The sequence below is a fragment of the Bombina bombina genome, chromosome 2 (genome assembly GCF_027579735.1).
Source record: "Bombina bombina isolate aBomBom1 chromosome 2, aBomBom1.pri, whole genome shotgun sequence".
In the NCBI taxonomy this organism is placed as follows: Eukaryota; Metazoa; Chordata; class Amphibia; order Anura; family Bombinatoridae; genus Bombina; species Bombina bombina.
In genome coordinates, this window is record NC_069500.1 from 719,948,774 (window position 1) to 719,962,145 (window position 13,372).

Here is a 13,372-nt window from a genome sequence, read left to right on the forward strand (position 1 = left end):
TAAAGCAATACCAAAAAGTAAATTACTAAGAGTGGATCGTATTGTGTCTGATACTGAATTAAAAACGAAAAGACTGGAACAGATGTCAAACAGATTTTTACAAAGAGGTTACCCGTTTGAACTTGTGAATAGAGAAAAGCAAAATATCATTTCAAGAATGGGAAAGTCTGAACCTATTGGAAACAAGAGGAATAGGAATAAAGATAAGATCAATAGGCTATTGTTTGTCACACAATATAGCACTAGGAGTAGTCAGGTGAACAAAATTATACGAAAGTATTGGCACATTTTACAGAAATGCCATCCTGACATAAATGCATTCCATGAACCACCAATGCCGGCTTACAAAAGGAGTCCAAATATTAAAGATCAACTAGTTAGAGCAGATGTTGGTAGTCATAAATATCAACAGAAAACTATCACTGGTAAGCGGCGCACAGGTTGCTATCCTTGCCTCTCTTGTATAAATTGTAATTCTATGATCAAGGGAGGATAATTTTTTCATCCTTATACAAGTAGAAAATACCGGATTAAAGAATATTTGACTTGTAGGACAGAGTTTATCATATATGCCATTAAGTGTCCATGTTCATTGGTATACATTGGACAATCGACAAGAGAGGCACGTGAGAGGATATCTGAGCACAAGTCAAATATCAGATGTGGCAAGGATGCTCCAGTGTCTGCGCATTTTCTACAAGCAGGACATAGTATCAGCCAATTACGCTTCCAAATTTTGGAACATATACACATGCCTAGGAGAGGTGGTGATAGAGAGGTCTTATTGAATAAAAGGGAAGCCTTTTGGATCAATGAGCTCAACACCTTATGGCCTAAAGGCCTCAATAGGGAGTGTAACTGGACAACATTTAAAATCTAAAAAGTGTAATTCAATATTGAGTAAGATAAATAGGTTACTTCTCTAAGCGTAGGGGTTTGCATTTACCTTTGCTATACATTTAAATTTAGCATTATAGTTGATTATGCCTTAACTAGTAGTCAAAAAAGGTCATTTGAGTGACATTATTGGATATAGACATTTGGCATTACCTATATTTTCACTGAGTACCCATTAGTTTTTCAAATCTCTGACTTATTGTATTATGGGTATCCTTTGTTGAAGGATTCCCATATATATCAATTTTTAAATTTTTTATATATAGTCCATTCGATTGATTGTGTTCCTATATATACATATATGGTAATTAAGAAATTTTGATATGAGTATTGTGATTAATTTTAGATTTCAAATTCTAATAAATTTGAATATTCAATATATTTATTTTCACTAATATATTCACATTGAATTTAGTTGTCACAAATATTATTATTCTAATTTTTTACTTTTTATTTTTCATTTTTTATAGGATCACTTGGCACTTTATTTATGAAGTTGATTGAATTTGTGCAATATATACAATGTTAAATATTTTGTAACAGATTTATATCTTTGTAATTGCAAGAAATGTATTTTGACATGCAATATTCAAGTCCACCACTAGAGGGCGATATATGTGCATTTTTTTTCACAATTGTTTGGCGCCAATATTGCTATTTAAATGGTGTTTTATTCAATTTATGTCAGGCTTGAGAAAGGGCTTATTGTTAGCCCGAAACGTTGCTGTATTTGACCTGTGTTTAACAAATAAGTCACTTTGCTCACTGCTGGAGGCTGCCTTCTTCTCCCCGTTATGTTGGTCCATTTCGAATACTCCGACGGGTCAATCCTGTGGCCTATGCTCTTGACCTTCCTCCTGCAATGCGCATCTCCAATTTTTTTCATGTCTCCCTCTTGAAACCATTGGTTTGTATTTGGTTTACCACTGTGTTGCCTCGTCCCCGTCCTATCTTTGTTGACAACCATGAGGAGTATGAGGTCAGCAGCATTATTGACTCTCATATGTCCAGGGGACGCGTACAGTATTTGGTTGACTGGAGGGGCTATGGTCCGGAGGAGCGTTCATGGGTTCCCTCCTCTGATGTTCATGCTCCCGCCCTCCCACGTGCTTTTCATGCCCGTTTCCCTAATAAGCCTTTTGTCCTCCCACGGGGAGGGGTCGTTGAGGGGAGGGTACTGTCAGGGTTTTTTCCTGCTTTGTTTGCCATGTGCTGCTGGCAGCCATTTTACTCACTTTTCTTGCTGACTTTGGTGCATACTGTGTGATGCTGCTCATTTCCTGCACTTCCTTTTATGGCCAGACTGGTGTACATCATCCGTGTGAGACAGGATGTAGTCTCAGAATTGTGATGTCATCACTTATTATTTAAAGGGCCTTTGTTCAGTTGCTTTGCCCTTGCGTTGTCTCAGACCTGTTTGTGAGAGCTCCTGTGTATTACCTGGCTGTCTGATGTCCCTCCTGGTTCCTGATCCCTGGCTTGTTCCTGACTCTGCTGTTCTCCTTGTTCCTGATTCCGGTTTGTCTGACTACTCGCTTTGGCTCCTGACTCGGCTCGTCTAACTACCAGTTCTGGTTTTGATTCCTGGCTTATCTGACTTGTGGACTATTATTATTTTTTGCTATTAATAAAGGTGTGAATATTTTTGCACTTCTCGTCACAGTCTGATTCCTGGCACCCTGACAAAGAGTCCCAACTTTCAAGATGGTGACTATAAGGACTATTCTGCCTTTTGTTCAGCAAGGTCATTACATGTCCTCAATAGACTTACAGGATGCGTATCTTCATATTCCGATTCATCCAGACCACTATCGGTTTCTGAGATTCTCTTTTCTAGACAAGCATCACCAGTTTGTTGCTCTTCCATTTGGCCTAGCAACAGCTCCAAGAATGTTTTAGAAGGTTCTGGGTGCCCTTTTATCTGTAATCAGAGAGCAGGGTATTGCAGTGTTTCCTTATTTGGATGATATCTTGGTACTGGCTCAATCTTTTAATTTTGCAGAATCTCACATGAATCAACTTGTGTTGTTTCTTCAAAGACATGGTTGGAGGATCAATTTACCAAAGAGTTCCTTGACTCCTCAGACAAGGGTTACCTTTTTAGGTTTAAAGATAGATTCAGTGTCCATGACTTTGTCTTTAACAGACAAGAGCCGAATGAAATCGGTTTCTGCCTGTCGAAACCTTGAGTCTCGATCATTCCCTTCAGTGGCTATGTGCATGGAAGTTTTAGGTCTCATGACTGCAACATCGGACGCAACCCCCTTTGCTTGTTTTCATATGAGACCTCTGCAGCTTTGCATGCTGAATCAGTGGTGCAGGGATTATAGTTGATATACTTAAATCCCAACATTTAACTCTCTCTGTCCTGGTGGTTAGTCCATCATCTGATAATTCAAGGGGCCTCTTTTGTTCATCCTTCCTGGACTGTGATTTCAACAGATGCAAGTCTCACAGGTTGGGGAGCTGTCTGGGGGTCTCTGACAGCACAAGGAGTTTGGAATCCTCAAGAGGCGAGGTTACCAATAAATATTTTAGAACTCCGTGCTATTTTCAGGGCTCTTCAGGCTTGGCCACTATTAAAGAGAGAATTATCACAACTGTGGCATTTGTCAATCATCAAGGGGGGACTCGCAGTCGGATACTTTCTTAGGCGGAATCCAACTCCTGTCTAATTTCTGCGATACATATTCCAGGTGTAGGCAATTGGGAAGCAGATTATATCAGTCGTCAGTCTTTACATCCAGGGGAGTGTTCTCTCCATCCAGATGTATTTTGTCAGATTGTACAGATGTGGGGTCTCCCCGAAATAGATCTGATGGCTTCCTATCTAAACAAGAAGCTTCCCAGGTACCTGTCCAGGTCCAGGGATCCTCAGGCAGAGATGGTGGATGTGATAGCAGTTCCTTGGTTTTACCAACCTGCTTACATTTTTCCGCCTCTGGTTCTTCTTCCAAGGGTGATCTCCAAGATCATATTGGAACAATCGCATGTGTTTCTGATAGTACCAGCATGGCCTCACAGGTTTTGGTATGCGGATCTTGTCCGGATGTCCAGTTGCCAACCTTGGCCACTTCCTTTAAGGCCAGACCTTCTGTCTCAAGGGTTGTTTTTTCATCAGGATCTCAAATCGCTAAATTTGAAGGTATGGAAATTGAACCCTTAGTGCTTTGTCATAGAGGTTTCTCTGACTTAGTGATTAATACTATGCTACAAGGAAGATTTATTATCGGGTTTGGAAAACCTATATTTCATGGTGTTTTCCTCATAAATTCTCTTGGTATTCTTTTAGAATTCCTAGAATGTTACAGTTTCTTCAGGATGGTTTGGATAAAGGTTTGTCTGCAAGTACTTTGAAGGGTCAAATCTCTGCTCTTTCTGTTTTATTTCACAGAAAGATTGCTAAACTTCCTGATATTCACTGTTTTTTGTTCAGGCTTTAGTTCTTATCAAGCCTGTTATTAAATCAATCTCTCCTCCTTGGAGTCTTAATTTTGGTTTTGAAGGCCTTGCACGCTCGTCCTTTTGAGCCTATGCATTCTTTGGATATTAAACTACTTTCTTGTTGTTGATCCTTTTGGCTATTTCTTCAGCTAGAAGAGTTTCTGAATTGTCTGTTCTCTCTTGTGAGTCTCCTTTTCAGATTTTCCATCTGGATAAAGCTGTTTTGTGGACTTGGTTTAAATTTCTTCCTAAGGTTGTGAATTCTAACAACATTAATAGGGAAATTGTTGTTCCTTCCTTGTGTCCTAATCCCAACAATACTCTTGAAAGATCTCTACATTTTTGTGGATGTTGTAAGAGCTTTGAAATATTATGTTGAAGCTACTAAAGATTTCCGGAAGACTTCTAGTCTATTTGTTGTCTTTTCTGGTCTTATGAAAGTTCAGAAAGCCTCTGCCATTTCTTTGGCATCTTGGTAAAAGCTTTTGATTCACAGGGCTTATTTAGAGGCGGGACAGTCCCCGCCTCGGAGAATTACAGCTCATTCTACTAGATCAGTTGCCACTTCTTGGGCTTTTAAGAATGAAGCTTCAGTTGATCAGATTTGCAAAGCAGCAACTTGGTCTTTGCATACATTTACTAAATTTTACCATTTTGATGTATTTGCTTTTTCAGAAGCAGTCTTTGGTAGAAAAGTTCTTCAGACAGGTGTTTCAGTTTGATGCTTCTGCTTATGATTTAAGTTTTTTTCTTGACAGTTATGTGAAATTTATAAGAGACTTTTTTTTTGTGGATTTAATTTTTTCAGCGGAAGTAGCTGTTTTTATTTTATCCCTCCCTTTCTAGTGACTCTTCTGTGGTCTCTCACATCTTGGGTATTTTTATCCCATACGTCACTAGCTCATGGACTCTTGCCAATTACATGAAAGAAAACATAATTTATGAAAGAAATTAATTTATCAGGTAAGAGTCCGTGAGGCCCACCCTTTTTTATGGTGGTTATATTTTTTTGTATAAAAAGTACAATTTTATTTTATTTCCAGTTCCTCTTTTTGTATGCTTTTTTACTCCTTATTTCGAGGGGTGTATTTATAGGCATTTTGAGGTTTGGGAAACTTTGCCCCTCCTGGTAGGATTGTATATCCCATACGTCACTAGCTCATGGACTCTTGCCAATATGAAATAAATGAATTTATCACGTACGTTCTTACATAAATTATGTTTTTTGTCTTAACAAAATAAACCTTTGCCTCCACTCCCATTCTCTGCGCAATGGTATTTATAATGATTAAGCAACACTAATTAAAAACAGTTGTTTTGTGCTTACCACCTGTCATCCGTTTTACAGAATATCAGTAATAACTAGAATTACTTTAGTGTGTTGTACGAAGCTTAGCCGTTTTATTGTTTAATTTTCTTTCTTTTTTTGAGCCCAGTAGTATGTGCTTAAATTTTTTCCATATTTATCTTTAATAGGATAGTTAAAGGGATAGGAAAGTCAAATTTAAACTTGCATATTTCAGATAAAGCATGTTATTTTAAGACACTTTAAAATTCACTTATATTTTCAAATGTGCTTTGTTCTCTTGGTATCCCTTGTTTAAAAATAATACACAAATATCCTACACTAGTGGGAGCTATTTGCTGATTGGTGCCTGCACACATTTGCCACATTTGTCTCATGTGATTGACTAACTAGATGTGCTCATCTAGCTGCCAGTAGTGCAATGCTGTTCCTTCAGCAAAGGATACCAAGAGAATGAAGCTAATTTAATAATAGAAGTAAATTGGAAAGCTGTTTAAAATTGTATGTTCTATCCAAATCATGAAATAAAATTTTGGAGTTTCCTCTCCCTTTAACAAGCAATAGAATAGAGTATTTAGAAACATGGAAACATACGGCTAGATTTAGAGTTTTGTCGGTAAAAACCTGCGGGGCTAACCAGCCTTTTTTTTCCAGCGCTCCCTTAAGCCAACACTGCTATTACGAGTTTTCTGAATGGCTGCGTTAGCCTCAGAAAAGTGAACGTTGAGACAAATTTAGCTCCACTTCTGCTCTCAATACCAGCGCTGCTTACGGTAGCGGTAAGCTGGCTAAACGTGCTCGTGCACGATTTCCCCATAGGATACAATGGGGCTGAGCTGGCTGAAAAAAATCCTAACACCTGCAAAAAAGCAGTGTTCAGCTCCTAACGCAGCCCCATTGTTTCCTATGGGGAAACACTTTCTAAGTCTACACCTAACACCCTAACATGAACCCGAGTCTAAACACCCCTAACCTTACACTTATTAACCTCTAATCTGCCGCCCCTGCTATAGCTGACACCTACATTATATTATTAACCCCTAATCTGCCGCTCCAGACACCGCCGCCACATACATTATAGCTATGAACCCCTAATCTGCCCTCCCTAACATCGCCGCCACCTACCTAAATTATTAACCCCTAATCTGCCACCCCCAACGTCGCCGCTACTATAATAAAGTTATTAACCCCTAAACCTAACACCCCCCTAAGTTAAATATAATTTAAATAAATTAAATAAATTTACTATAATTAAATAAATTATTCCTATTTAAAAATAAATACTTAACTATAAAATAAACCCTAATATAGCTACAATATAACTATTAGTTACATTGTAGCTATTTTAGGATTTATATTTATTTTACAGGCAACTTTGTATTTATTTTAACTAGGTACAATAGCTATTAAATCGTTAATAAGTATTTAATAGCTACCTAATAATTACAAAATTACCTGTAAAATAAATCCTAACCTAAGTTACAAATACACCTAACACTACACTATCAATAAATTAATTAAATAAATTAACTACAATTATCTAAACTAAAATACAATTAAATAAACTAAACTATAGTACAAAAAAAACAAACACTAAATTAAAAAAAAATATTACAAGAATTTTAATCTAATTAACCTAATCTAAGCCCCCTAATAAAATAAAAAAGCCCCCCAAAATAATAAAATTCCCTACCCTATACTAAATTACAAAAGTAATCAGCTCTTTTACCAGCCCTTAAAAGGGCTTTTTGCGGGGGCATTGCCCCAAAGTAATCAGCTCTTTTACCTGTAAAAAAAAAATACAAGACCCCCCAACATTACAACCCACCACCCACACACCCCTACTCTAAAACCCACCCGATCCCCCCTTAAAAAAACCTAACACTACCCCATTGAGCCGTCTTCAGCCAGCCGGGCACCGATGGGACAGAAGAGGACATCCGGACCGGCACAAGTCTTCATCCGATCGGGGCAGAAGAGGTCCTCCAGCCAGCAGAAGTCTTCATACAGGCGGCATCTTCTATCTTCATCCATCCGGCGCGGAGCGGGTCCATCTTCAAGACATCCGACGCGGAGCATCCTCTTCTGATGACGGCTAACACTGAATGAAGGTTCCTTTTAAATGACATCATCCAAGATGGCGTCCCTCGAATTCTGATTGGCTGATAGGATTCTATCAGCCAATCGGAATTAAGGTAGGAAAAATCTGATTGTTTGATTTAATCAGCCAATCGGATTGAAATTCAATCCGATTGGCTGATTTGATCAGCCAATAGAATTGACCTTGCATTCTATTGGCTCATCCAATCAGCCAATCGGATTGAACTTCAATCCGATTGGCTGATTAAATCAACCAATCTGATTTTTCCTACCTTAATTCCGATTGGCTGATAGAATCCTATCAGCCAATCGGAATTCGAGGGACGCCATCTTGGATGACGTCATTTAAAGGAACCTTCATTCAGTGTTAGCCGTCGTCAGAAGAGGATGCTCCGTGTCGGATGTCTTGAAGATGGACCCGCTCCGCGCCGGATGGATGAAGATAGAAGATGCCGCCTGGATGAAGACTTCTGCTGGATGGAGGACCTATTCTGCCCCAATCGGATGAAGACTTGTGCCGGTCCGGATGTCCTCTTCTGTCCCATCGGTGCCCGGCTGGCTGAAGACGGCTCAAGGTAGGGTGATCTTCAATGGGGTAGTGTTAGGTTTTTTTAAGGGGGGATCGGGTGGGTTTTAGAGTAGGGGTGTGTGGGTGGTGGGTTGTAATGTTGGGGGGGGGTCTTGTATTTTTTTTTTACAGGTAAAAGAGCTGATTACTTTGGGGCAATGCCCCGCAAAAAGCCCTAAGGGCTGGTAAAAGAGCTGATTACTTTTGTAATTTAGTATAGGGTAGGGAATTTTATTATTTTGGGGAGCTTTTTTATTTAGGTGTAATTAGATTAAAATTCTTGTAATATTTTTTTATTTTTTGTAATTTAGTGGTTTTTTTTGTAATATAGTTTATTTAATTGTATTTTACTTTAGATCATTGTAGGTAATTTATTTAATTAATTTATTGATAGTGTAGTGTTAGGTGTATTTGTAAGTTAGGTTAGGATTTATTTTACAGGTAATTTTGTAATTATTTTAACTAGGTAGCTATTAAATAGTTATTAACTATTTAATAGCTATTGCACCTAGTTAAAATAAATACAAAGTTGCCTATAAAATAAATATAAATCCTAAAATAGATACAATGTAACTATTAGTTATATTGTAGCTATATTAGGGTTTATTTTATAGGTAAGTATTTAGTTTTAAATAGGAATAATTTATTTAATTATAGTAATTTTATTTAGATTTATTTAAATTATATTTAATTTAGGGGGGTGTTGGGGTTAGGATTAGACTTAGGTTTAGGGGATAATAACTTTATTATAGTAGCAGCTACGTTGGGGGCGGGAGATTAGGGGTTAATAATTGTAGGTAGGTGGCGGCGATGTTAGGGAGGGCAGATTAGGAGTTAATAAAATTTATTATAGTGTTTGCGAGGCGGGAGTGCGGCGGTTTAGGGGTTAATAAATTTATTATAGTGGCGGCGATGTCCGGTCAGCAGATTAGGGGTTAATAACTGTAGGTAGGTGGTGGCGACATTGGGGGGGGCAGATTAGGGGTTAATAAATATAATATAGGTGTCGGCGATGTTAGGGGCAGCAGATTAGGGGTTCATAGCTATAATGTAGGTAGCGGCGGTGTCCGGTTGGCAGATTAGGGGTTAAATCATTTTACTATAGGGTTTGCGATGTGGGGGGCTCAGTTTAGGGGTTCATAGGTAGTTTATGGGTGTTATTGTACTTTGTAGCACTGTAGTTAAGAGCTTTATTTTCCGGTGTTAGCCCATAAAACTCTTAACTACTGACTTTTTTTTATATAATTATTATCAAAAAGGGAGATACTACAACAACCGCAATTAGATTGTTATAATGCATAGACAGGGATTGCAGCACATATTTTTTTATATAATTTTTAATTAGCTTTGTGAAATTCTAAAGCTCCGCTAAAATAGCGGTGTGTGTAGATATATACTCATTCCCCACATTCACATATGCCACCCAGCGTTAAAGTTGAATAGAAGGTAACCACTAAATTAAAGAACACATGAATCGATGGGTCAAGAAGCGTGTTTGGACAAATGCACAAACACAGATTGGCTGTGCAATTTTATTTTAGTTCACACAGAATGAAACCAGAAGAGCAAACAGGTATCGACTGTTTAAATTGACAACACCTCCACTAGAGGGTGGTTACGTGTAGGCGTAAAATCCGCCACCATAGTGATCATTGAGGATCTTTGTCAAAACAACACATGTATATAGATAAACAAACAGTGAATTTATACAACCAATATTACTTTAAAGATGAAAAATTGTAATGCTTAAGTCATATGCACTATACCTAAATTTGGCCAAATTGTGCAGAAAATATCCTCAAAATTATTACTGATAGAGGACAATATAGTCTGTAGGGGGCTAGAGAAAGCAACACCTGTAACAGCGGGCACCACCAACTGAATGAGAGGTATCAGGTGTCATGTTATCACATATCAGGATCTATGTTTCTTAACCCCAGTGTATACAGACTAATTGTTGAAAACTTAATAGCATTAAGCAGTATATACTATACATGTACTAGTTGAACAGTATTTCCAAAGACCAATAGAGGTTATGGGGATAGTATATAACAACTCCAGTATTCAGCGGGCACCACCAAATATAAAGGTATCCGGTGTCATGAATAATATTGATTCTGGATCTATGTTAGAACTACCCCAAAGTAACTCTTTTTCGGTCTGTTACAGTTGTATAGAGAATGGAAATGAATTACAGCGCATTACAACTCATTTAATACATGACAGTGTCTGAATAGCATAAACAAACGTGTACACAGGTAGTGGTCACCCTTTTCAGGGCTTAGGCATGTCCCATTACTAGGATCTGTGTGTACAGATGGTGCATTTAAAACACCTTCGGATGTCCAGGTAAATGAGCTGAAAATTCAGATGGTAAACGTTCAATTAATTATACAACCGTGTCTTTGCTTTCTGTAAAAGAACTTCCAAATGGTTTCCGTGTGTAGATAGATTCCAAATCAAACATGCTACAATCTAGCACAGCGTAGACGCCACAGCGATCTGTCCTTCGTGCATGTCCGTCTCCACTTCTTACGTCACTGCCGACGTACGTTTCACCCCCCACGTGACAACCGGAGAGCACAGGGGTTTCCTCAGGGCAAAAGCGATCCGCTTTTGCCCTGAGGAAACCCCTGTGCTCTCCGGTTGTCACGTGGGGGGTGAAACGTACGTCGGCAGTGACGTAAGAAGTGGAGACGGACATGCACGAAGGACAGATCGCTGTGGCGTCTACGCTGTGCTAGATTGTAGCATGTTTGATTTGGAATCTATCTACACACGGAAACCATTTGGAAGTTCTTTTACAGAAAGCAAAGACACGGTTGTATAATTAATTGAACGTTTACCATCTGAATTTTCAGCTCATTTACCTGGACATCCGAAGGTGTTTTAAATGCACCATCTGTACACACAGATCCTAGTAATGGGACATGCCTAAGCCCTGAAAAGGGTGACCACTACCTGTGTACACGTTTGTTTATGCTATTCAGACACTGTCATGTATTAAATGAGTTGTAATGCGCTGTAATTCATTTCCATTCTCTATACAACTGTAACAGACCGAAAAAGAGTTACTTTGGGGTAGTTCTAACATAGATCCAGAATCAATATTATTCATGACACCGGATACCTTTATATTTGGTGGTGCCCGCTGAATACTGGAGTTGTTATATACTATCCCCATAACCTCTATTGGTCTTTGGAAATACTGTTCAACTAGTACATGTATAGTATATACTGCTTAATGCTATTAAGTTTTCAACAATTAGTCTGTATACACTGGGGTTAAGAAACATAGATCCTGATATGTGATAACATGACACCTGATACCTCTCATTCAGTTGGTGGTGCCCGCTGTTACAGGTGTTGCTTTCTCTAGCCCCCTACAGACTATATTGTCCTCTATCAGTAATAATTTTGAGGATATTTTCTGCACAATTTGGCCAAATTTAGGTATAGTGCATATGACTTAAGCATTACAATTTTTCATCTTTAAAGTAATATTGGTTGTATAAATTCACTGTTTGTTTATCTATATACATGTGTTGTTTTGACAAAGATCCTCAATGATCACTATGGTGGCGGATTTTACGCCTACACGTAACCACCCTCTAGTGGAGGTGTTGTCAATTTAAACAGTCGATACCTGTTTGCTCTTCTGGTTTCATTCTGTGTGAACTAAAATAAAATTGCACAGCCAATCTGTGTTTGTGCATTTGTCCAAACACGCTTCTTGACCCATCGATTCATGTGTTCTTTAATTTAGTGGTTACCTTCTATTCAACTTTAACGCTGGGTGGCATATGTGAATGTGGGGAATGAGTATATATCTACACACACCGCTATTTTAGCGGAGCTTTAGAATTTCACAAAGCTAATTAAAAATTATATTAAAAAATATGTGCTGCAATCCCTGTCTATGCATTATAACAATCTAATTGCGGTTGTTGTAGTATCTCCCTTTTTGATAATAATTATCTAAATATTTAAAGGGTCTGCACATTGGCTATTATTTTTTCCTTCATATAAGGTTTTGTTTGCACCTGGGCGTTGCCATACAGTCCTAGGTAAAGAATTATTAATCTGGCTCTACTAGCCTCCCTTTCCCTACCCTTTTTCTGACTTTTTTTTATGCTGTAGGAGTCTTGGAGGTAGAGGCTTTACCGCTCACTTCTTCCAAGACTCGTAATACCGGCGTTAGGCAAATCCCATAGAAAAGATAGGATACGCAATTGACGTAAGGGGATTTGCGGTAGCCAAAAGTCGCGGAAGAAAAGTGAGCGGTACACCTGTACCTGTCAAACTCTTAATACCAGTGGGCATTAAAAAGCAGCGTTAGGACCCCTTAACGCTGCTTTTTAAGGCTAACGCAGAACTCGTAATCTAGGTGATAGAATTTGACGGTAATAAAAGCCATCATGTCTACTTATATTATATGTTACTGCTTTCTTAGAAAAGCCTTATACATATCCCAAGCATTTTTAATTATTTTACAGTTTCTTTTCTTACCATCTCTTTTGGAAGTTTATTCCATGAATCCACCACACTTTTTGTAACAAAATGCTTCCTGAATTTAAAGGTTTTTAGGTTAAGTAACAATTATTAGCCTTCCACAAATAATATGTATAAATAAAAAATAAAAATGTTTACAATCCTGTAATCACATTTCAGAACTATACAGCAGCAGAAAAGGAGATGCAGGCACAGATGTCCCCAGCAGAACAGTGGCACCCAATTCCTATAAAATTTGAGCATGTTGACAATTATTTCAGTTCTTTCATGGAAAGCGTGAAATCATCTCTTAAGAAACCGCTTCAAAAAAGGCTTCAAAAGAGTGAGTAGTGGTTGATCTATCCATCTGTCTGTTTGTCTGTCTATCTGTAATTCAGATCTAGTCAGGTTATATGACCAGTGATCAATGACAGGCAGGTTATGAAGTGGTCAGATATCAGCAAGTTATGGCCAGTAGACATAGCTGGATATATGCAGGTTAGTCCGGTACAGGCAGCTAGGACACTTCCCCCTTTTAACTATATGTAAAAGACATGGTAAAAAGG

General features: G+C 38.3%; 1 protein-coding gene across 1 annotated transcript in view; it reads left to right on the forward strand.

Moving 5' to 3' along the window:
* The window catches only part of TRIM14 (tripartite motif containing 14), a 307,177-nt gene that overhangs the window by 168,619 nt on the left and 125,186 nt on the right, over window positions 1–13,372 (forward strand). Inside the window, exon 3 of the mRNA XM_053700018.1 lies at window positions 12,987–13,149. Coding sequence (XP_053555993.1) covers window positions 12,987–13,149 — 163 coding nt within the window. The remainder of the gene's footprint in view (window positions 1–12,986; window positions 13,150–13,372) is intronic.